At 47.3% G+C, this 24,948-nt stretch overlaps 1 protein-coding gene across 6 annotated transcripts in view; it reads right to left on the bottom strand.

Annotated features, from left to right (window-relative positions):
• Window positions 1–24,948, bottom strand: part of PLXNA4 (plexin A4) — a 460,966-nt gene that overhangs the window by 406,629 nt on the left and 29,389 nt on the right. For all 6 annotated transcript variants that reach the window (XM_064442420.1, XM_064442412.1, XM_064442386.1 and 3 more), the window contains 2 exons: window positions 22,343–23,606; window positions 2,460–2,642 (listed from right to left, as the gene is read on the bottom strand). In XM_064442420.1, the coding sequence (XP_064298490.1) occupies window positions 2,460–2,642; window positions 22,343–23,521 (1,362 nt within the window). In that variant the 5' untranslated portion in view covers window positions 23,522–23,606. The remainder of the gene's footprint in view (window positions 1–2,459; window positions 2,643–22,342; window positions 23,607–24,948) is intronic.

The raw sequence follows: 24,948 nt of genomic DNA, 5'->3' as shown, positions 1-24,948 counted from the left end.
TGTAGCTTGACCAAGTAGCCACACTGCACCAGGAGAGACAGCGGTATGTACCATGCATGGCAGGACTCAGCAGGCAGAAAAATAAGAGGTAGCCCTGGGCTTTGTCTTCTGGTACATGAAGTTCCATCTAATCGTACAAAACTTATTCCAATTTACCCATTGGCTTTTTTTTTTTTTTTAAACATAAATCAAACTTCATGCTAACATAATGGATTGGCTGGAGCTGCAATACCAATGCAGTATTTCCCTTGGTTGCTATTCAAAAGCACCTGATTGATGAGCCAAGATAGAAAACAAAGCTTCAAAAGGCCCATGAAGTCTTGGCAGGGGCCAAGGAGTGTCAAGTGAAAAATCCCTTGTGCCCAACTGGCCTTGTGTAGCACCCAGAGGGGAAAGCAAGCTGGTGTCCTGAGTTCAGACACCCGCGGGAGCCCTGGAGGAGCACACTGGAGGAGGAGAGCCAGTGACCGCAGAAGCTATAGCAGGAATTGAAGGTTTCCAGGATCAACTGGTCCAAAACAACCACAGAGGAGCCCCATTTTGCTTTGCATTCTGCCTCTCTGGTGCAGACTTATTCAGCTGGGGAAGACCTCAGCCTCAGACTCCAGCTCTGCTCTGACACACAGACCCCATGCAGTAACTACTGTGGGCAGAATATTCAGTACATTAGGAAAAAAAAAGGAATAAAATGAAGCTTTCTCAAATTACATCAGCCAGTTCATCTCCCCTCTTCTCATTCTTTACCCTATAAGGCTGTCCTCACTCTCTACCACACTCTGTAAAGCACTACAAGTTTTCTCTTCTATTTTCCCCTATTAAAAGGAATTAGATCTTGGATTCTACAACGTGACCTGCAAAGGCAAAGACAGAGCTGTGTCTGAGTTTGCTTCTCCTGAAGCCAAAAGAAAAACCAAACGCTTGCGAGTGCAGGGAAGCAGCAGTCATTCTTAACTGTTTAGGTCTTTTGGATATTTACCATTCAGATCTCAGCTACCCCATTCTTCCCCCGCAAGACACTGACTGGAGAACTAAGCAGTTTATTATTATATCACGGATGACAGGGAAGCAAAACCTAATTAGTCAGGGGAGGAGATTATTTTTATTACAACTGTTTAAAAAACAGTTTAGCTCCTTTTCCACATGCCTGAATAGTCTGGTAAAAAAAGGTGCCCTTTTCAAAAGCATCAGCAGCCTTTCCTCTGTTGAACAAAGCTAGAGACGTTTGCCAGCAGGCAGGATCCTGTTCCCCTTGCAGACCTCCTTCAGCACGGGGGCAATGCCATCTGAATTTACAACCCTGATTTTCTTTTGAAGTGAAGAAACAGGTAGAGGAACAAAACCAGAGATTCCAGACCTTCCTTAAAGGTCCATGAACAAATGACTCCCTTCCCCCCCATCTGCTCTGTTCATCCTATACACAAGCCATAGTTGGTCACCTTTTCATAGCACCTTCCTCTCCCCAGCTTGGAACTTTTTATTTGCAACAGGAATTCAAAGAGGAATGAACACCCAACCCAACCCCCAAGGCTCTGCCCAACCCCCCTTCCCAGTTTCTCGCCCGTCTCCGTTATTTTGGCAAAGCCACGATCTCCTTGCACATTCATATTTTGCAACACTCCTGGGCTGAGCATTCAGACGAACGCTGTCAGACTGGCACGTAGGGGTTGAAATGGAGGTGGAGGCCATCGTTAGCATGAGAGGGTCACTTCTAATACCTCTTCTTGCCTCGAGAAAACCACAGGGAAAAGATTCCCAGCTTCCACCTCTCCAGCCTCTCTCCTATTGCCTTACATGGCAAACTACAGAGCTACAGCCATGCAACAGGCATATTTTCAGTGAGAATGCACAGTGAGGAACATAAATACACTATTGAATTTAGGTTTATGTGGTATCAACCATAAACATAATGCTCATTATCATCCAAGACACAGCTTTCTTTTGATGAAAACGTTCTTCTTTCAGTACAAGCACCCAGCCTGACCTAAACAGAGCAAATGATAATCCCATGCTAGGCTTGTGGTGAAATCACAGTCCAGTCACATTGCTTTGAAGAAAGATCACCAGAGCATGAATCCCATTCCTTAACAAACTTCAGCGCATTCAGGTTTTTCTCCAGCATGCACAGAAACCCTGTGATGACTACTTAGAGATGGTCTGAACACAAAAAAATCTGTTGCATTTAAACTGCACCAAGTCCATCTATGCCTGGGTCTGTGGTTTGACTTCAGAAACATTCATTTGCCGATGAACAACAATTTGGAAGAAGGATTTTATCCTTTCTCACACCTCTCACAGCTCTATCCCTCAAGGGTGAAACAATATTTTGCCAACCGAGACGTTTTCTGTCCTCAACATCGGTGATACACCTTAGGATAAGGACTGCACTCACACTCAAGGCAACACTGCAAATCTCCATAACAGTGTGAAAATCCAAGTTAGAGGAGCACATTAGGTCTTACCTTCTTGAGCTTCCCGCTCTTGGTGCCCACAAAAGCCAGGGAGTGGTTCTTGTAGACGTAGGCAATCACAGATGTCATTCTGTCTCCATCCTCGGTGAAAATAGGGAGCCCTCGCACCATGGATGATACTCCCAAGGGGGCATTCATATCCAGGCCACAGAAATTGTCATCAATTGTTAACAGCTATAAATAAAAAGAAAGAGAGTGTGAAAAAATGAAGCCACCAATTCTTTAGCCATTTGGAAAGCATCCATCCAAGCAGGGACACCATTGCATAACACGCCTGTAATTTATGGAGGCTGACAAATGAACGACAAAGGCAAGACTGGAGGTGGAAAAATTTCATCCAAAGTTGCGTGATGAGTTACAGGCAGAAGGGGAACTGGAAACTCACTTTTCTTGAATGGCAGCCCAGCAGGATACATTACATTAAGCTTTTTTCCTACTGCTTTACCAGTCAGTTTTACCAGTCAAGACCAAGCGATCAAAGACAAAGTCTGCTGGAAATGTCTTAAAGATACCTAGTTCTGTCAAAAAAAAAAAGTATGCACATCATTCTCATGGGATCCAGAATAAGAACCACTGAGCTAAATCTGCACTGGCAAATAAAATAGACCCTGGCCTGCCCTCTGGTCCTGAGACCCAATAGCAAGGCTCACTTCTCTGAAACCTGAATAACCACTCCCCTCCCACCTCCAAACCCTGTAGCATCACTCATGCTACGTCTTGGAAATTATAGGCCCCCCAAGGCACATCCTGGCATTGTCTGGGAAAGAAAGAGCTGGTCATCCCAGGCCAAATCTGCAGTAGGGACCCTGCCAAGGATTAAACACTATAGATGGTGACTGCACACATTCCCCATTCCTGGGGTTAACTTAATCATATTGCCCCGAATCCTTCTCTCGCACTCCTTGGCCTGCTGACTTCACTCTCCTGGGTCTCCTTTTCTTCCCCTTGAAAGAGAGATTATCCACATTCATCCATCTCACTGGAGTACCATAACTCACTGAAGTTCTTTGGAGAGGAGGGAGGGTTTCACAGCTGTTATGGGAGCTTTCCAGCATTTGTTGGAGATACCCAGGAACTCCTGACAACCAGAGAAAAGGCCCTGTTCATTAATGCTGCTGCCTAAGCTCTAACACCTATTGCAGTTCAACTCAACAGGCTGGTCATCAGACAGATGCTCCACTGGGATTGTAAAATGGTTTGGGTTGGAAGGGACCTTGAGAGGTCACCTAGTCCAACCCCCATCCTTGCATATGAATGCACGCAGTGTCTAGTTACCTCTGAGGGTGTTTCTTTGGGCTTCAGGGAGTTACAGAAGTGCAGCAGCAGAACAGTACAGACAACTCTCCTACCATAAGACACCATCTGGCCAGTAGGTGAGGCTAATACAGGTTGCCAGTATGAAGATCTCCACAGGATAAGTCAAATAAAGATGAAACTCCAAATATCACAGTACACAATTGCCAAAGCAGTGAGGCCATTAACTTCACTGGGACCACTCACAGATCTGAATTTAAGCATCCTCTTAAAATATTTTGCTGGACTAAGGCCTAGAAAGGCAATAATTAATTGTACAAGAAGGTTGCTTAGTTTTCATATATCAGTAATAAAGGGCCATGACAATTTTCTTTGTCTGAGCTCACATCTTCCTGGAAGCATGGCTAGAATATGTGCTGCTCCTTACTTGAGTTCACGAACAGTGCAAGCCTAATAGTTGATTCATTTTATCCTCACCCAGCAATTACAGGGAATAATTACAGATGGTTTTACTGAATGGAAGAATAATGTGTCCTAAATGTATTTATAAACACATAAAACCTATGAGGGATTCAAGCAGCCATTAGTAAGGAACAGCTAGCCTGAGCTCTGGCCTGCAAGAGTCATTAGTGTTGTGGACTGCCCTTTCGGAGCTAAAACTAGCTCAAAGAGCAATTACAGATCAGATCAACAGCCTCCACGAGCAGCTGACAGGATGTTGCTAGTCTCCAATGCCCGCACAAAGTCTAAGATAAATCTGCATCCCAGATCCAAAGGCCAAATTCATCTGAGGTGTGGCACCACCAAGCTGCTGACCACGCTTCAGAGAAGGCAGGACACCCCTGCTGACAGCATGACTTGCAAAAGCCGAGCGTTTCTGTGGATAATGAGAACACACAGAGCTTCATTACACAGGTCAGGATGGAAAAAACTGCAGCTTGATTACTCAGAAAGTACAAACGTGTTTGAAGCGGCGACGCTACCCAGATCTTTCTGCAAGACATGAGACACCGACTGCCAGAGATGAGCTAACGAGAGGAGCGGTGCGTTGGTCTGATGCAGTGTGACAAGATTTCTGTTCGCCAATTCACTACCCAACACATCACCTGGTATGGGATCTATCTTACCTACCTTTAGCCACCTAAAGTCTTAGTAAGTAGCCTACAGCGGTCACGTAAACTACCTTCATAATTAACCAAGTAAAGGAGGAACGTCAGAGAACAAGCCACCCAGCCAAACCGTAATGCACTAGATCACCTTCTGACAGAGCCAGCTGATTGCAACAGAGCTCCAGATGATTCAACCTAAGCATCTAACATTGAGACGTATCATGCTTTGAACAGGCGGCTGGACTATATGACCTCCTGAGGTCCCCTTCAACATGAATCATCCTATCTGGGACGATCTGAGGATAATCCAGGTCTTGAAGTCAGGCTTAGTTTGACCAGAAACTTTTAAATTCTCAGATTAACATGATTGTATTTCAAGGGTATAATAAAACTCTGTTTGTGTCTCACTCAAACTGACGGTCTGACAGGCTGAGAAAAGAATCCTTTCACACTGAAAGCAAGAAATTCCCAAGCTTTCTACAAATAGCAGAAAGAGGGGCAAGGGAAGAAAGTCCTGCTTTGTCATGGTTTTAAAGGAAAACAAGAAAGAGGAAACTGCTTTCTTTACCACAAAGAGGATGAAAAGCTTAATAGTGCCAGCAGATGTCTTACCTAGGGTGTAGGGTAGGAAGCTCCATCTCAAACAACAGGAAATTACACTGACAAGCAGTGAAACGGTAACAATCAAGCAGGGCTGGCACAGTCCAAGGCACCCTCCTTGGTGTAGCAAAGCCTCCCACACACTCCTCTCCCTGCAGCACAGCCAAAACCAGCTACTCCAGCTGAAGCACTTGGAGACCAGAAAGGACACGTGCAATCATCTGGTCTGCCTCCCCGCACAACCCAGGACCTCAGATCTCAGGCAGGAGCTGCCCGTGCTGTCTTGCAGACAGATACAAGCTACTTCTGTTTGCTCCTCAGCAGGTCTGAGTCTGCGTGGCTGTAAGGATATAGCACTGAGCCCTCCATAACACACTCTGTCAACAGCCAGGGTGTGTTAGCTAGAGTATACGATTGCTGTAGATGTCTATCAGAGCTCACATAGCCAGAGTAAGCTCTCATCCTCCTGCAAAACCCTAAGGGGATATACACCCAGAGATCCCAACATCAAGCACAATAATCTGTGGCTGATCTGCACATCTTTAACCTGTTGAGACTTAATTAATCCAATTGCCACAGGTTAGTTCCTCCTCCATCAGATGTGGCCCAGCTCCAGCTGAACTCAGACCTACCCTTAATGGGGCTGATATCATGCTTTTCCCCCATACACACACAAAACTAAATCTAAGCCCATTTATTTCATCTTATTTCCTTGAGATTATTTACAGAAGGACACATCCTTATAAGAAGAGATTATAAGAAAAATAGGGACAGACTTTTTAGTAGGGCCTGTAGCAATAGCACAAGGGCTAATGATTTTAAACTAAAAGAAGGTAGATTCAGACTAGATATAAGAAAGAATTTTATTGTGGTGAGGGTGGTGAGACAGTGGCCCAGGTTGCCCAGAGAGGTGGTCGATGCCCCATCCCTGGAAACATTCCAGGCCAGGCAGGATGGGGCTCTGAGCAACCTGATCTGGTTGAAGATGTCCCTGCTCACGGCAGGGGGTTGGACTAGATGACCTCTAAAGGTCCCTTCCAACCCAAACCATTTTATGACCCAAGCACCAGGATGAGGTTGAAGAGTGAAATCAGCACTTTCTCTTACATGACACAGTTCAGATGAGATCTAGGGCCATCACAGCACACCCTAGCCTCTGAGGCATGCAAAGTGGTGTAAGAAGGCAGATAAGGCTGTTCACTTACATGCTGTTGCGCACGTGCTAGAGATGCAATCACAGAGTTGTGGTTTGCAATGTGGACAACCATCCCCCAAGAATAGGAGCAAGGCCAGCAAGCCACACACCACATGAAAACTATTTTCATTTAAGTCATTTGGGTTATTTCCTCTGGGGATCGTCTGCAAAAAAATGCCAGCAAGCGAAACCCTACAAATAAACATCACCCGGCTTCTGTGCAGCTGTGGCTCTCAGTTGCACACACGCCTTTGTAAAGGCAGAAATACAGTCATCTTCTTCAGCAAAGAGAAACACGTAAGGAAGTTTGGATTTATGATGAAAGGGTCAGGAGTTGCAAGCACAGGTTTATTTTCAATTCCAGACACTCCTAGCAGCAATATAAAGTAGCCACGTTAAACTCTCTGGAGCTTCTCTGCTTGGCAATTTCACGTTAACGACTTTCCAGAATGAAAGCAGAGGTGAGGACATGAATTCGCTCTGCTTGCAACACTGCTGCCACACTAGCTGGGATATCAGGGACGGGCAAAGGGAAGATCTAAAGAGGCAGAAAACCTCTTGCATCCTGAGCAGTTAAAATCTAACCCAGAAATTCACGGCACAGTCTGTAGGTAACTCAGAAGGGAAGGGGGGGCCTTGCGGTGGAGATACTGGACTGGAGTCAAGCAGTTCATCATCCCACACCAGGTTCCCACCTGCAAAAGAGGGAATACTACTCACTGCTCCTCTGCCCCAGGGAAGCTGCTAAACACAGGTTTATAAGGTGCTCTGCATATCCAAAATATCTTCATATGAGAATGTTTGGCAGCTCCCAGGGCATAAAAGCCCTCCCGAGTCCCACCAGCTGCCTCTCCATCTCGGGCTGGTGTGCAAGGGGGAGCCAGCTGGTGAGAGGCTGTGGTCTGCTCCTGCCGCCGCTCCCTGCGTCGACAACCTGAGGGTTGATCTGCAGCCGTGACACTGTGGCCAAGTGTCACATTCACCAGTGAGATAGGAAGGATGTGCAGAAGAATGGGCCTGATTTACAGGAGGATTCTGGCAGGCATTTGCCTTCTCCAGGATTAAGCCTATCAAATAAATAATTAACCCATCCAAGCACTCCTGGAGAGGATGCTTTTACAAGGCTGGTGCTGGCTCAGTCCCCTAGGGATTCGCCGAGCCCCCAAACCCCCAAACTCAGCAGAAGGGTCAGAGCTTTGATTACAATGCCTCCTTCCCCATCCTCATCTGATTTCCCAGCAAAAGTGAGCACTTCGGCATTGCATAAACGGCTGAAGCACCAGATATCAGGGGGTCAGTGCAAACAGTGCTCATAATAAACTTCAGTTGTCCCTTAAATAAGTGCTTTAGCTATTTGCCTCTGAAACAGCCCCTGATAACCAAATACAGCCTAATCCATATCTTGGGAAAAGCTTTGACAAAGGATTAGCCATCCCTTGTTCCTCCTTGCTTTCACTCCAGCGAAATCTTCCTCCACAATCAAAGCACCGGGGCCTTTTTCCAGATATGTCAGCAGGCTCCAAAGCGATTCCACAGACTCACTGGGGATAAAGGCTGTCCCAACGGCCAAGTCTCGCCTTTGATTTACAGCTAATACCTAACAGCCCTGCCTTCATACTGTGGCAGGTACTTGGCTCCTCACTCTCGTTATCTCAGGCTTGGCCCCGGCAGACGGTGGAGGGAACACATACATTACGGCTGTCTGTGCTGCCAGCAGGGCCAGAGGGCCAACAGCAATAAGAAATCAACAGTAATATGCACTTGAGTCTTTGCAAGGAGATGTCCAAGGTCTTTTCCATCACCTTACTGCAAGATCTTCTTTGCTTCCTAACTGCATGGACTGAATGAGGGTGAGGGTGGGAATGTATTCTACTCAATAGGATCTTTAAAAATCTAAAGAAGTGGAAGCCCTAGGAAAATCTGTCACAAGGAACTTCATGGTACCTGATGAGATACAAGCTAGGAAATTTAGGGTCTAGATCACCTGGTGCAGGGGTGAACCATAAATCCCCACCCAGTGGAGCTGCAAATGATGGAAACATCTCCCTGCAAACCACAGGTCTTTAAAGTCCAACAGCATCAGTATGGTACCCGAGGCTTGTGCTTCTCCTGTTTGCCTGCGAGTGTCCTCTTGATGGTATCAGCATGGGTGTCACTGCTTGGTGAACTTCTGGTTATATGCTGGTTTGCCCTACCCCCGCATTAGTACCTTGCCTTCCTTAAGATAGATTGGCTCTGCCTCTGACCTCCTGCAGTATCTCTGCTTCTGACCCCTCTGAGACCAGTGGACTTTGGTTCATCTGACCTTCTCTCACCATCTGTGCTGCTAACTTTGGCAGAACCATCCCATTTCAGCCCGTTGGCTGTGCCTAGCCATGAGGTTCTAGTGCAGGATGGAGGCTGTTACCTCATGCCACATCATTCACATAACTTGATGCCTGTTACTGCCCTCCCCATCACATGCATTCCTGACAGTGGGTCAGGAAAAGGCCACGGGCTTGCCAAGAGAGCATCGACAGCTGTAGACCTTTGTCATCTGTAATTCAAAGCCACCGAGAAATTTTGTGGACAAAAAGATGGGAACCCTGGGCCACCAACCAAAGATAGCATAGATCACCAACCAACCCACTCTTCAGCAGTTAGCCTGCAGCCCAGTGACATACAGAAATATCCAGTACCGTTTCCCCAGGGTGCTCTGTGATATAATGGAAGCTGGATAAAGAGCCAGCATTTGGAAATACATTATAATTGCACACTGCTTTTCACTTGTGCAACCACAGCAATGGTTACCATGCAATTACATGTCACCATATACAAATGACAGTGCAGTTACAGTAACTTTACCAATTACAGGGAAATTGCACCCACTATGCTAAGAGGTTTTCATTCAACCATAATTCAGGAACGCAAGAACAGGGGAGAAAGTTACTCAAATTGACTAGAACTGGTACAGGCGTTTGGTTTTTAGGTCTGTAGTTTAAGCATCAGTTCAAGGACTGGTGTCAAGTTTCCAGAAAGCTGCAGAATTTTAATGTAGTACAGACTTTTTATGCCTGCATTTATGTTCCCGCTACACTGCGAGCATAAGGCTTCCCAACAGTCTATACCATGTACCTCCACGTCGTAAAATTTGCAATTTCCTGAAGAGGAGGCTGATTTTCTTACAGAGGCCAACAGGTTTCTTTAGTCTTCGGGGTTTTTGCTCAGCAGAGATGGCTGATTATTAGTAAGAAGTAATGGCTGCGATAAATTTATCATCCTCTAAGCCCTGACTTTCTGAATGATTAGCGTGCCATAATGCGTACAATGTACATTGCTTAGTGAACCCCTAAAAATTTTCTAGAACCCTGATATTGCAAAAATTAAGCAACACTGGCAGAACCTGCTTTTCTTATTTCCAGCTGCAGATCCTGGGGACGCAGACCACAGCTTTCAGGGTCTGCTGACCCTGTGTCACAGCGAGCTGGTGAGCAGCAACTGCAAATGCTTTTCAGCCCATGGCTTGTTCTCAACACTTTGTTCCCACTTGTGCTATGCACGTTGCCTTACTGCTGGCATGGGACCGGTCAGCAGCAGCATTTCTGCTCTGGAAGCAGCACCAGGCTCTCAGAGAGAAACAGTTCATGCTCCCATGAAGGGAAGTCCAAGGCTGACTGTCCGGAGAAGCACGTCATAGATATTAAGTGTGCAATACTGTCCTCAGCAAAACAACGTACTTGCTTCTTGGTCACTCGCATAGAAGACATTCCTACCATTAAAAGTGAAGATGCAATTAAGGATCCAGCCTGAAGCACCAGGAGGTTAATGAATCCATGTTGCTGGCAGATGGTGTACTGATACTGGCTTCACCGTATCCCTCAGCTCCTATGTCAACCTCACCTCCAAGCATCTGCCAGGAGACACAGTCGCACTATGTCGTGATAAACAAGACAAGGTGCAGAACAAACCCAGATACATTGGAATATTTTCCAGTGGGATATTTACGCTCTCTGTGTTTGGATATTGTAACTTAAGTGATATTTCAAGTGCCTTGGTTAGAGCCCAAGGGTCTGATACAGGCAGGGAAGAGGGAGAGCAATGCTCTGACAGAGCGAGATAGTGCAAACACTCTTATTTATGGAGACCTTCACAGCCCACATCCCAAACACTACCCCTGTGTCAGCCAAATCTCCCTTTTGCATAAGTCATTTCCACCTCCTCAAAAAAAAATTCTGACGTTTCGATTCCAAATCTCAGCATGAGCACACCAAGCCACGTAGCTGGGGTGAAGATCAGATCCGGAGGTGCGTGGTCACTGAGGTTCATCCCCTCACAGGTGGCAACCGTCCCTGCAAACAAGAAGGACAGATGGGACCTGAAGAGCAGCAAATGTGACTGTAAAAGGAAAGGGAATTCTTTTACAGTCCCATAAACTTCCCGCTGCTGGCTCAGAGGCTGGAGGATCCTATGGATGAGGCACTGAAGGATAAACAGAGGAGTATGATCTCTATGGCTCTCAGCTCAGTGCTCTCCATGAGCTTTAGAAAATTCACTTAAAATTTTTCACACCCCCAAAAAAAAGAGATTATTGAGTGTGGAGACTCTGCCTTTGAAACCGCCATGGTCTATTGGGTAAATAAGCATTTAGGGATTTTTCAAAAGTGAAGTATTGATCAAATAAGCTGCTCGAACTCTTCTGTAAGAACATATTCCAGCAGCAAAGCTGTGTTATGCACCTGAAACACAGTAGCACTGGCTTCCCCTGGTGCTGCTGTAGCTGAGATGGGGAGTAAGAGTCCCAGAGAGAGAAAATCTTACATGAAAAGGGTTTCCACTGTAGGCAGAAAGACACCTTTGAGAGAAGGAGAAATGCTCACAAGCTGCCGCATTTTATCCTAAAGGATGTCACATTTCCGTGATCAGCCAAAGGTTGTCTACATAACAAATCCCTGGAAGCATCAACTGCAGTGATGAAAGCGGTGTGAGAAGAGGCTGGAGCTCTATCCTCTGTTAGCTGTACCCTGTAATCCTGAGCATCCTTGCCATAACATGGGTCTCTCTCAGGCACGTCCATCCAATAGAGACACCTGATAAAGAGACATTCCCTTCCCCACATCGCAAACTCTCACATCCCTCTTCACCAGATGGACACAGCAGCCACACTACAGGGCTCTTCTAAGGTCTCCACAACAATACCATTGCTGTCTGTTGCACGGAACATTTAGGGGTGTAGGAGCCTTCTCTTGCTGGCCTGTCCTCCCATTCACAGATGATGTGATGTGATGTGATGTGATGACCTGACCCATTATGTTCCAACGCTTTCTGGCAGCAGAATGGTTAAACCAGCATTTCTGGAGCATTTCTGGCAGCTGCTAGACACCCCTCATTCCTATTCCAGTGACGCACACCAGCACCTTGCCGGATAGAGTCCAGCTGCCTCCCCTAAGCCAGCACCACCAGAGATTCTCCACTGAATCACAATTACTATAATTATTATTTTGTTACACAGACAAAATTATCATTTGGGCTGCAAAGTGCCACGTGCACCAACAGCGCTATATAAATTAAAAAAACCAACGCTGCTTTGCATGCAAGAAACACCTTTGCCTGGAGATCCCAGAGCTGCTTAAAAGCATTAATTAAACCTCACCGCAGTCCTGTGAAGGTAAGCTCAGTGTTGTAATGAACAACATGTATGTGCTGTTGCTTTTCATCATGGGGAAACTGAGAGAGCTCGGCTGGGTGTGAGAGGCTTGCTCACCAAATAACGATGAGTTGTGCTGAGCTCCAGGGCTGCGCATCTGGATGAGGGAGTACCAAGTTGTGTCTGGTCCTATCATCTCACAGAAAATGAATTTGAAGAAGCTTGTTATCAGTTTAAACAATGAACTAAAGCACTAGAGCTCTGAAAAGAAAAATCTCCCACTTGCTGCCTCTACCTGTGCGGATCTCGGTACTTGAGGAATTCAGAGCACTTGTGTCAGCCGAGTATAAATTCACTCAAGCTATTAAGCTCAAACTCTTCCTGCATCTGCAAGCGGGACTGTGCAAGCGGAAGGCTGCAGCCGGCCCTCAGAAGCAGGGACACCATTACAATTACAGCCCTGTGTTTCTTGGCACAGGCTCCTGACCAATAACCCCAACCCATTGATAAGTGCTGGGTCATTCCCTCATTAGGAGGAGTACATTTTTATTATTCCCTTCTGCACACTCCCTCACTCTGCCTCTCCCACTCTCTCTGTGTGCCTAAATACACGCCTGGCTAATATCACTTGTTTACAGGATAAATCAGCTGAACAAATCCTATTATATTTTGGAACACTGACAATGACGGGGTAATGACATTGAAACAGGGAAAATACAATGTTGTTCCTACTGATCTAATGTCACCCGCATGCTCTATCAGCTATGCCAGCTCCAATATTGCATGGAGGAAACAGAGGTCTCTTTCTGCAGTGCTACCATTTAGTTGCATGCATATCTGGGTGTCTTGCCTTTCCTGCCTTCTAAGTATTTCTTTAAATATCTTAAATATTATTAGAATCAGCACCATAAAGCAGAAAACATAGGGGATGCAATGTTTACTAGCTCTTAAGCTGAAGCAACTGGGTGCTGGTGGCACAGGGAAGATCTTAAGCCCTATGTACTGTGTAGTTATCTGCAGGAGAAAGATGCAACAAAGGTCTGCATTTCAGCAAGCCACATTCATCCACTTACTGACATTTATCTGCACAATAAAGCAGAGCTGAAGAGAAGGACAGGTCCGACGTAGATGTCTGCAGGACACCCAGGACCCCAGCCCCATCCTGTTCTTGGACATATCTACCCAGCCAGGTCCACGCTGGCTCTGCAAACACCGTGTTTTGTCCCAAAGTTGTTGTCATGTTACCCAAAAATTGGACCAGTGTTAATAAAATGCCTCTCAAGCAAACTTACAGCAAAACCATATCCCACACCAGGAGTCATGCAGATGCCAGGCTGGGAGTGTCTGGGGCAGAAGTACAGTCAGATGAGATTTGGACATCTCTCTGTAGGTACAACAGCCTTTCTCATCTCCATCTTTACATCATCCAGTCTTCAGGACGGAAACTTCCAACATCTGTATTATCCTACCTGGCATAATGGGGACCCGTGTTTACACGCAATTTGGATAAATAGAGAAACATGTTTATTTTGGCGGGGGTGGGGGGGAAGCCCATGTTATCTGTGTGCTGGAATATGAAATAAACAGACACGCACATCAGATCATTCCCAGAGTCTAAACACCTTCGCTGATTCTCCAAGTACCAAGACAGACCCTGCACTGTTTTTCACCCCGACAGCTACACTTGCATCAGGCAAGTGAGAAAGGGTCCGTGCAGGATTTGGCCCAGAAAGCAAAGCTGAACCCAGCATACCCTCAACCCCCTCCTCAACAGAACGGTTATTGTTCAAACTCCTGTGCTCGGCTGCCCCCCGTCCGGAGGTGCTTTAAATAGCATCAGGCTCACGAAGGGAGCTGGAGTCACTTTGCTTCTGGCTCCTCCAGGATGGCTGGGTTTTGCTTGCTGCTTTTTTTTTTTTTTTTTAAAATAAATCTGTTTCACTAGCATTGCCATTGGCCTGCAAGGCAGCCTCCCGGCGAGGCAATACGAGGTCAGGTTTGCAAAGTAGCTGATCTCCTGACGTGGAAGAGAATGCAAGGAGATCATATGGAGCCCTCCAAAAATGCAAGGCTGAGCCACGGGGCAACCGCAGGGCTCAACCACAGAAGAAAACAGCCTGGGTCACTGGCAGGGGAAGCTGCAAAGACCAGTTCCCAGAAACAAATCTAATTGTCTATGTGGCAAGAAGCGCAGGCAAATGGCACACGCAGTGATGGAGAAGCTGGCACCTTGCCCACCTGCAGAAGCAGCTACTGGGGGACCACCAGGACCTGGGGAGCTGATGCTGAGAGATGCTGAGCTGCTCAGGCAGAGCCAACGTGGTCCAGAGATGGGACTGATGGTAGGGGAGGAAGCTTGCGCCTGAAATACCTCAGACACAACAGCAGCTCAGCAGCCTTGGCCCTGCTCTGTCCTCAATGAATATTTTGTGTGAGCGGGGTTAACCAGACGCAAGGACCCGGCAGAGAACAGCACTGTGCATGGGCCTGGCACCCCGCCACTTAAAGACATAGGGTTTCTTCTTGCTTTATGCTTGGGAAGTAAATAAATGGTTTTGAGAAGGAGGTTGTTTCCAAAGCATACTTCCCCCACACACACCCCCCATAGGACAAACACTGAGGAATCGGGAAGGGGGGAGGAAGGGGGGGGGGGGAGTGATAAGGAGGTAATTAATTACCACCAGCATTATTTCTGCATGCACACTGATTTGGTCCTTTCAAGGACAGGTGTTTAATACTGAGGAAGGTACTTAATACCTTAAATACAGTCATCCTCTCTGTGCAATTAGGCCCTGGTTTACAGCCCTTAAGTGCAAGCTTCAGTTGATGTAAATGCTTAAGAGTTTTTGGTTTTCTCTCCCCCAGGGCCTCCAAAGCCACTTTGTCTTCCTTTCTGGAGTGCAGAGCACTTTACAGAGGCAGGGAAGTGTCCTTATCCCTGCTGGCTGAAAGCAGAGAGGTGGCACATGGGAGGAAGGACCGTCACCAAGGAAAAAGTGACAATGAACCCATGTGGTGCCTGAGAAGCCCCTGAAAATGAGCAATCTCCAGGTTAGCATACGCATGCCCATCTGAATAAGCGGTGGGCTTTTGAGGATGTCCAGAGGACTGGGATGTTGGCAGCAGTTATACCCAGGCTGAACTAAGAGCTTGTGCAGGTGCTGGAGAAGCCCTGTAGTGCTCACCCAGCACTGTTCAGCCATCGGCACGTACATCGATGGAAAAACCAGGAGGGTCTCATTCCTACGACTCCGTTAGACCCCAACCGTTGTGTCCCGAGCATGAACACAAGGCATGCTAATCAATGAGCTAGTGCTAATTAGTTAATGAGCCTGCTGGTCACCTCCCAGAGGAAGAGGTGGGGAGACTCTCCTAATTCCACTTACAGAGGGGCCAGGACCTTGCTTGGAGCAGTGGAGGTTTGAACTCAGCTGCTCTCCATTAACCCGAAGAGCACGGCCCCAGACATCTCTGGTCGCTTCCACCACTGACAATAATCATGAGAAATACCAGCCACGTCGCTGGAGAGAGCTCCCTGCTCCACTTTCGCCTGAGCTGCCTCATGTAACAAGTGAATATGACATGTCTCTCTGATGAAGTGGCTTTCATCCTGGAGCACAGGCAGATTTGCAGGGGAGATGATGGTCAGGCCTGCTGGAGGTGGAGAAACGAGGAGTGGGAAGGTGCATGGGGGAGATTTGCAAATTGCAGAGCTCAGCTGCAGAAACCCTAAGGCAGTGCCCTACCCCTTGTCCATATTGCCTCCTCAGTTAAACCCTCCATCCCCTCCAGCTCCCAGCATCAGCAAGACAATGCTTGTTGCCTCTTATCAAAGTTGCTGGGCTCAGCAAGTCCCTCCGACAACACGCTCTGCACACATGCACACACACAGTCCCATCCAACACAAACTGATGTGACCAATTATACAAATACAGATCTGGCAGTAATAAGCCTGTTTGCTCCGTCTCTGAGTCTCCAGTGAGCATTCCCAGAGAGACATTACTGTATTTCTGAGGCTACTGCCTTTGCACAGACTGCACTGTCTCTCCTTTTTTTTTTTTTTTTTTGATTCCTGCTCTTGCTTGTATCTTCAGAGGAAGAAGAGAAAAGCACTGTTAAAAGTTGACCAAGAACCGACCTCAACCGACCATGAGCCCTTTGGATCAGAAACATGAGTCTGTATAATTTGGGCTAAAGACACGTACACAAAACTTTAGTGCACGGTCTATCCAGTAGGGATGAACAAAAAGCCCTATTGTGCAAGCACGAGTGACATTGACCCCCTGCAGAGATTTACTTAGGATAGCCCTACTAGCAAGCGGTGACACTACGAGGTCTAATGAAACCAATAGCTCGTTCCTGTGACTGTGAGTCATTCCCCTGGGAAAGCAGCAGGCTCACATACTGGCCAACCCAGCCGGGAGAAACGGGCAGGGGCTGTGTGTGCAAAATGTCAACGCAGCGGTATCGCACAGACCTCCTTCCACGAATTCCCCTTCCCAAGGGCTAAGCAAAGTTAACACTCCCTTTCACCCCAACCATTCCCTTTTAAGGGAAAATGATGGGGGAAATTACCGATAGAGGTGGCAATTCCTGCTTTTTAGTTTGCAAAGCGATTTTTTTCCTTGAAATGCCCCTTCTTTCCAACAGCTTCAGCCCATGTCCTTCTTTCTAAATGACCCCCATGCTAGAAAGAAACACAACAGCAAGGATGCTACTCCCTCTTCCTGTAACATTTGGGAACATTGGGCACAGCACTAAGAACCAGGAGTCCCTGAGCTGCAACTGCCCTGCAAGTCATATTTTATTGTGCTGTAGCCAACCCTCCTTTAAAACAGGGGTAATGCTGCTCCTCGTCTTGGTGTCTCAGAGGTGCTCTGTCAGACCTGTGTGCTGTTAACACCAGAAAAGCAGACACAGCCCTGGGAGGAAGAGGAAAATCATTAAACAGGCTGTTTGTAGGAAAATTGTGGTGACCCTATCACCAACAGCGGCCTCGCCAGGAGTCAGGTTGACGGGCCCATACCATACACACAGCCCTTCTGCCACTTGAGCTAGAAATGGCCCTTCCTAACCTGGTGGCATGGAGCAGAAGAAAGCCCATGGATCAGCCCCAAGGGCCAAGGGCCATTCATCCTGGGGTGAGGTGCTCGTGCAAAACCCCTGTGCACCCAGCTAGCATCCAGACATGCCTGACAGCCATCCTTGGAAGGAGTAATCAGAAATATGCCTTCCACAACCTCCTCCCACATCCAGCTAAAGCCCGTGGGTACAGCAGTGCTTGCTTGGCGAGCATCAAGCATGTAGGATGCTTGGGAAGTGTGGATGCAGGGAAAGCAGAGGGAGTAGGAGAGCAGAGTCCACTTGAGGAACAGATGTAAGGAAAAGATGCAGGACTTTCAGGGATCTGGGCACTGCAAAGTTGTTTCGGGGAGTTACTGGCTTAGGTATGCCTTGAAGCATCAGAAGCAGAGGAAGCCCTTATAGCCAAGGCACTCATCAGACAACGATTCGGGTCCCAAATACCCACCTCACCTGCCCTCTGTTAGCAAAGTGTTGGAAAAATATTGCCCAGCTCTTTACACAAGGGCTGTTGTTGGCTGGTCAGCTTTGAAAACATTTCTTTTCTCCCCCAAGTGACAGCACTGCCATGAAAAACAGGAAGAGATTGAATACAGTAATTTAAACAGTCAAACTCCATTTCCTGCCAAAAGGAAAAGAAAATACCGGCAAAATGCAGAAGCCAGGCGATAGTTGGGGACAGACACTTTGATTATCTTGGACAGATATTTGCGCTGTGTATCCGGTAAGAGCTACAGCGATGGAGGTGACACCTTTTCATTTCAGGGACTGGAGTCTGTTAGGCTGCAGAGCGGCAGGTGATGCTGCGAGGCAGATCAGGCTGATGAGGAGACCAGAATCTCCCAGGACAGCAGTCCTGGGTTGGAGCCAGCTTCTAAGCTGACAGCCGGGATCATGTGCCAACAACGCACTGTGTTTGGGACTTCATTGCAAGCCAAGGCTCCAGCAAGGACCCCTGTTCCTCTTGTGTCTCCCCAGCAGGCCCTGACACCCTCATGCCACCTTGGGGTCAGTCTCCAGTACCTTCCTGTTCTTCTTCATCCATGCTTGTATGTCCCACACAGCTGTTCACTTAGGCAAGTGAACCCAAGGCAGAGGGGAAGGCTCCCCTGCCTCCACTACCGAGCATCCCACTAGGGCAATTGTCACTGGGCTTCAAAATGCACCTATTGCTAACCCTATTTCATATTACTGAAAATACTGAAAATCAACAAATCCCCCAATGATCAAGTCCTGTACTGAAATGGCCCATTCTTCTCCATTCTTCCTTTTAAAAAGAAAAAAGGAAAAACGAAAAAGACACAGAAAAAAAAACACCAAATCCAGCATTTCCCAACTATATCAACAGGTAATTACAAAGTTTACGGAGCGTATTTAAACCACCACCTTCTTTATCCCACAGGAAGACTGTTTTCTGTTTTAAGAAGCCTTTTGTTTCCTCCAAAATAGCCCATCTTTCTGCCGACACCCAGCCTTGCTCTTTATGCTCCATACATTGATGGCCCACAGAAGCGGTCACGTTCTGGTGGCACACAATGCTCTTGCTAGGTAGCCAAAGGGGATGAAGGTGCTCTCTGTGGCTCTGTAAGTAGGAATGGTTTCAGTACCAGGAAAGGAGATTTAGATTAGACATGAGGGAAAGCTTCCTAGCAGCAAAGACAGATCCTGTAGGGAGAGAGAGGAATCTCCACTGCTGGAGGTTAAGAACAGATGAGACAAACATCTGTCAGAAATGTTATAAGTAGGGCAGAAGGGCAAATCAGATGACCTCATAAGACTCTTTTTTTTTTTCTCCCAGCCTCATTTTTCTCTGATTATATGAATTTCTAAGCATTTAGGGTCAAGCGTACTGTTTAAATGTAAGTGATTACCCTCTATCTGCAGAAAGGAAACCAGAGAGGTATTACCTGGAACTTTTCATCACCTGAATGAACATTGCCAATTTGCAAATCAACTGCCCAGACATAAAAATCCACCATTATTTTCCTGATTTATGCTGAAGATTAATAGGAGGACAGGTATAACACAGGGACAGGGGAGGAATCTACATTGAGGATCTTCCTTTCATCTCTGGTCTTTTATATTTCCCATTTTGGAAATTCTTCTGTCACACTGCTAACATCTGCAACGCTCATACGCAGTTGGCACAAGAGAAGCACAGGCTCATCACACAGTTGTGTCTCAGTCTTTTGCCTTCGCATTGGGTTTGCAAACCAGACCAGGGCAAGTCTCCAGGACATCCAACCCTGCAGGACATCTGGGGACCCAACACCTCCTGCTGCACGTTCACCGTGAGACACGGTGCGTCCAGCTTGCTGCCAGGTCCTACCTGACCTCAACTTTCCCAGCTCCAGCTGCACCAACAAAGCTGCCTGAGCAGAGAAGCTGCAGACTCCGCACTGGGCTACCTCTGGCCAAGTGCACCGCTCCCCCACATCCCTGTAATTACTTGTGTGCACATTGCACGTTAGGAGAGCTGTGCTGGGAAAGGTCCCTAAGAGACTTCTCTTGCCCTGAAGCGGCCTTGAGGGAGCATTACACCAAGGCAGGAACAGGAGCATCCCAATATGTGGGTCCCCTCTGAGTCAGTTATCACCCTATTAGAAAAATATTTTTTACCAAAAGCCAGACCTGACCAAGCACCAAGATGCAAGGACAGTGCGGTGAGCCCAGCTCCATAATCCATGGTCCTACACTGAATACCACAAAGAAGGGCTGGAATATGTCTTCTAACAGTGTTTCTTTGCAATGCTTAGTGAGGGTTTCCCACAGCTCATCTCTACCCATCTGCTCAATGTCAGGCACATCAGTTGTATCTGGTCACATACAGGATTTCGGCTGCTGAAGGTAGGGCAGCAGAAGTGAAGTTCAGGTCCAGCCTTGACTGCAGGCAGGTTAAGCCTCTATTTGCACTAGCAGAGAAATATTTGACATCTGCACAAAACCAGGGAATGGCTTTGTCATTGGTTTTAATGCTGCTTCAAATACACTTGCTAAGAGGCAGAGCAGCAGTGCTGGTGGATGGCTGGCAAGCAGGACATCAGCAAGGGAGATGAGTTCTCACAGACATATATCCAGGCTCCAAAATACTTCACCAACCATCAAATATTTTCCAAGCTTAGCGGCTGGACTCTGCAACCCTGACAGCAGCCAACTCACTAATACCTCTTGCCTCAGGCAGCACAGCTGATCTCAGGCAGGGCTTGCCAGCAGCTCTAAGTAGACTCATTTATGGAGAGGACAGCCCACTTAGTTAGACTTTTCAGACTCCTGTTTTTCCTTCAAGGTTCTCCAGGTTTTCTCAAGCTGGGAATCATTAGCATCTCTGATTCACAGTGAAGAAATGCAGTCACAAATATGGTCTAACAGTTTTTCCCACTGTGTCACCCAGTCCCTGACTCCTTCCCCTCTCCCCAACACCTGCAGTCCTGTCCCTCCAAATTCAGTCTGATGTATCAGTGTTCTTGGTCTGGGACTCACTGCAAGGGACACAAGAAAGCTGTTGGCCCTTTTGCTCTTGTCTAAAGGCACAGAAGCCAGGTGACAGAGGTTTCAAACCTCCTGATTTGAGAAGTCCAGTACTGCAAATGTTAGTATGGAGCACAAGCAGAGCAGATTTGCAAATGCACAGAGAGGCTTAACAGCCCAGAAAAGAAACTCCAGTGGGAAGCTCCCAGCTTAAATCTAAAGGCAGCTCTTTGAATGTGCAGAGGCCTTGAGGCTAAACAAAAATATCAAAGCCAGATTTGGGCACAGCCTTTCTCCCTGTGCAGTACTCCACAGGGAGCTTTACAGGTCTAGGCAGAAGAGATCCCAACTAAAATGAAGGACTTGTCCCTCCGCACGTTCAGCGTGGGAGTATGAGAGCAGTACAAGGTCAAGCAATGATGCTGAGGGTACTGGTGTAAAGGGGAATTAGGGCAGACTAACGCAGGATCAGACTCCCTACAATGAAATTTCCATCTGCGTTCCTCTTGGTTCGTCCTTGTCCTCCAAAGGAACAACAGCAGGGATCCCTCAGCAAAGGAGGCTTGAGTACAAAGGAAAGCAAGAGCAATCCCATATCCCGAACCCTGGTTGCCTTGAGATTATGGGGCAGGAAAGCACTCTGGTGTTTCTCCATATTCCCTTTGCTCAGACTTGAACTTGCCTCTCACTTGAAAGAAATAATTAAGGAAGGAAATCAAAGCTCAGAGAAGCGGCTATTACAGCAGCCTGGGTGCAGTGCCGGCTGTAATGCTGATTTCTGTGCGCGGTATCAAAGCCAGCCGTATGCTGCCAGGGCTGATGCAGATTGCTGCAATGACACTTTAGTGAACCAACAGAATAAACTAAGACAAATTCTTAAGACCATTTGTAGGTCAGGTAGACCAGCTTCTTCCCCAATCATGCCCTTAAATCTTGAAGCATTTAATCCTTGATCTGCAGCCAGGTCTTAATTTTTCAGTGCAGAGGCAACTCAGAGCTGGCTGGAAAGTGGGAGATGAGGGGCTTTGATGGTTAATGACCAGTGCTTCTCAGCCCTAGAAGAAATGAAGCCCTGGCTTCACAAAGCTCCCTGAACAAATCCCGTTCCAACTCCAGCCCAGGGAATAAAATTACACCAGCAGACACAGAAACCAGCACAAGCCATTGACATTATCTAGGCCGTGGTTTGGTTTAGCTTTGAGCCAAGACTGCACAAGGAAATGTGATTTCACCGCTAACAAATTACACAGTGAAATACCTAGAACAGGCAAATTCCTTCTAAAGATTTCAACCCCCTTGGCTTAGTTCATTAGCAAATATAGCAAGCCTGGGGAGGTCAGAAAATGATACCTTCCTCAGCTCATCCATGAGCAAACCGAGGCATGAACTGGTTAAATTAGGTGGTGCGGTGAGCTGGAGGCAGAGCCAGGACTGGGATGAGGCATTCTCAGTTCCTTGGTCCCTGCTGTAATCATTGAGTCATGCCCTAGGATCTGTGAGCACACAAGGAGGTTACGGTTGGGTGCTTAGGGGCTTCACTTACCGCACTGCTACAGGGAATGTCCTTGACTTTGAGCCAGGCCAAATCTAATGTCCCCTCTCCCCTGTAGCAGGACTGCAGTCTGTCCTTGATGCGATCGTTGATCTTTTTCAGGACAAAGATGCAAAGAGCAGACTCATCCAAGGACTTCATCTTCCTTTTCTGCCCCTTGGAGAAGACTGTGAAGAGGATATCATCCTCAGGGCCAACACCCAAAGACCTTGCTAAGATGGCTCCAGCCTTAGACAAGTAGGCTGCCTGGAGCAACCGGTACTCCACCCCGTTCTTCTCACAGCCAATGGGCACCTCAACATAGGAGTTAAAGGCTGTGTCCTCCTTACAAAGCCGGACCAGCTTGGAGGTATAAACCTGCTCCTTTGTGGTGGAACCAGGTGGTGAGATCATCTCAGGCTGCAGAGTCAGGAAATAGACAAAGTTACCACTGCTGAAGCCATAAATGTAGTAGATATCAAAGTCAGGGATGATGGTAAAGGTGTCTGATGGGATCTTGATCATAGAGGCCACAAACTCATCATGAAAGACATATGCAAACATCCCATCTGCCTCGGAGTTCTTGGTGAGCTTTCTGCTGGAAATAGTGGGGAAATACTCAGGTTTGCCATCCACAGCAGTGGCAATGAACAACTTGTCATCCATGTTGCTGTAAGAAACAATGACTCCAAAAACAGAGCCACTTTCATTCACCCCAGAGAGATAATGCTCCTTCTTGTGGAAGGGCTCTCCCAGCTTGAAGAGGTCATCCAGCCTCAAAAGCTTGCAGATGCCCTGGTAAAGACTCCCACAGGCTATCAATCGATTCTCCTTGTAGTCTATGAGGAGCATTTTGTTTATGTTGTTAGTAGGCGTCAAGGGTTCGTTGCAGGTTTGGACTATCCTGGGAGGATAACACTTGGGATTATCTTCATCAGGACCGGTCTGGTGAGTCACCAGGACCTTCAGGTCACTGGAGAGTTTGTAGATCCTGTTGACAGCTCCCAAGTAAATGTGCCCAGTTCTCTCATCAACCACCAAGTGGTTGAAGTTTCCCTCTGCTTGGTCTCCAGTGAAAGTGATGAAGGGCCTCTTTGGATGGAGTGGCTGCTGCCTACCAAGAGGCGACACTGTGGTGGATAGCAGGAGGTGAGAAACCAGGCAAGTCCATTTCCACATGGCCGGTGACATGATTAGAAATGTTTGTATTCCCAAGGGAACGAGGATTAAAAGCTGTAAGAGTCTTCAAAACGCCAATTCCCTGGCAGATTTTGTCCTACAAGCAAAGAGAAAAGAAAACAAAAGTACATTACTATGGAGTATTCCTTCCTCCTCCCTCCTTCACAACCATGCCATCATCAGAGTGTATTTAATTGCTAATCCTCCCTTTCTCGTCTCTGAGCTCTCTGCTTAAAACCAGCACAAAGGGAGCCCTCCTGAAAGGAAAGATGCTGTTAGAATGAGCAGAAATCACATAGCAGAATAATAAACCAGCACCCTTTTACTCTCCATTACATGCACACGTGCCCCATGGCGCAGCACAAAAATCCATGGGAAGCCAGAGCAGTGGAGAAGGCTAATGGTAGAAACAACAAGCAGTATTGCTGTCTGCGTTGCCAACTTTGACCCAACTGCGCATTTGCTATCTAAGAAGATGGGACAGAAGAATTATTATCCTGCTCTTCTGGATAAGGGACTGAAGCCTAGGGAAGGTCAGGGACAGGTCCAGAGGGATGCTGAGCTCTTTTGCAACCCTTGAAGTTTGCCAGGAAGAAGCCAGATCTGGTCTGACATTAACACCCTTTCAGGGAGCCCTTGGTCCAGAACAGGCCTGTTTGGACAGGCTCTCTGTGGCTTCCAGATCAAAGCTGCCTCATGCCGGTCCAGCTTGGAGTACAGACGTAGGAGTTGTGGTGCGCCAGCCTTCACAACCACACCTACAAAGGGCACGCAATAACCACGGAGCACACAGAGCACCAGGTCTCCTCCCTCCCCCAGGCTCTCACCCCAAGACCACTCTCCACCCACTACACAGCCAAGAAAACATTGTCTAAAAGAGAGGTACCGTTCCCCTGAGCATCTCAGAGAACCGAGGAGAAAGGGGTTGCCTAACTATTAACAGTAATAAAGTCTAAAAGTCCATGAAGTAGGAAAGCTAACAACCCAGGGTCCAGCCTGGTGACTTTCCAACGAGAGGGAAGGGGGCTCCCTCACACTATTCAGTCTCTTAAAATCTTCCAAGTTTTAACCAGGGTGGTGGGAGCAGTACGGGGTTCGAACAGCTTCTGTAATCTGGTGAGCTCAACACCAAGCCCCATCCCCGTGCCATGGAAATGCATCTTCCCACTCAACACATCCATCTGCTCCCTGCTTCTCCACCTTTTCATGGCTGCTTCTGTACCAAGAGCAGATTTGTCCCCTTGTGGCCCTGCAGAGCATGTGAGAGACGGAGTCCTACCAGCTCAGGTCTCACCAGTCAAGCTTGTTGCTGAGTGCTGAGTGCACAACCCATGTCACTGGTGGCCAGGCTGAGACACACAAGTCCTTCTTCCCTCCATCCTGCCTTAACATCCAGATCAGAATTTTACAGAACTGTTCTTGACTTTAGAAAGGCCACA

Source organism: Phalacrocorax carbo, chromosome 1 (assembly GCF_963921805.1).
Source record: "Phalacrocorax carbo chromosome 1, bPhaCar2.1, whole genome shotgun sequence".
Classification (NCBI taxonomy): Eukaryota; Metazoa; Chordata; class Aves; order Suliformes; family Phalacrocoracidae; genus Phalacrocorax; species Phalacrocorax carbo.
The sequence above is the reverse complement of the archived record's forward strand: the minus strand, read 5'-3'. Positions and strand labels throughout refer to the sequence as shown.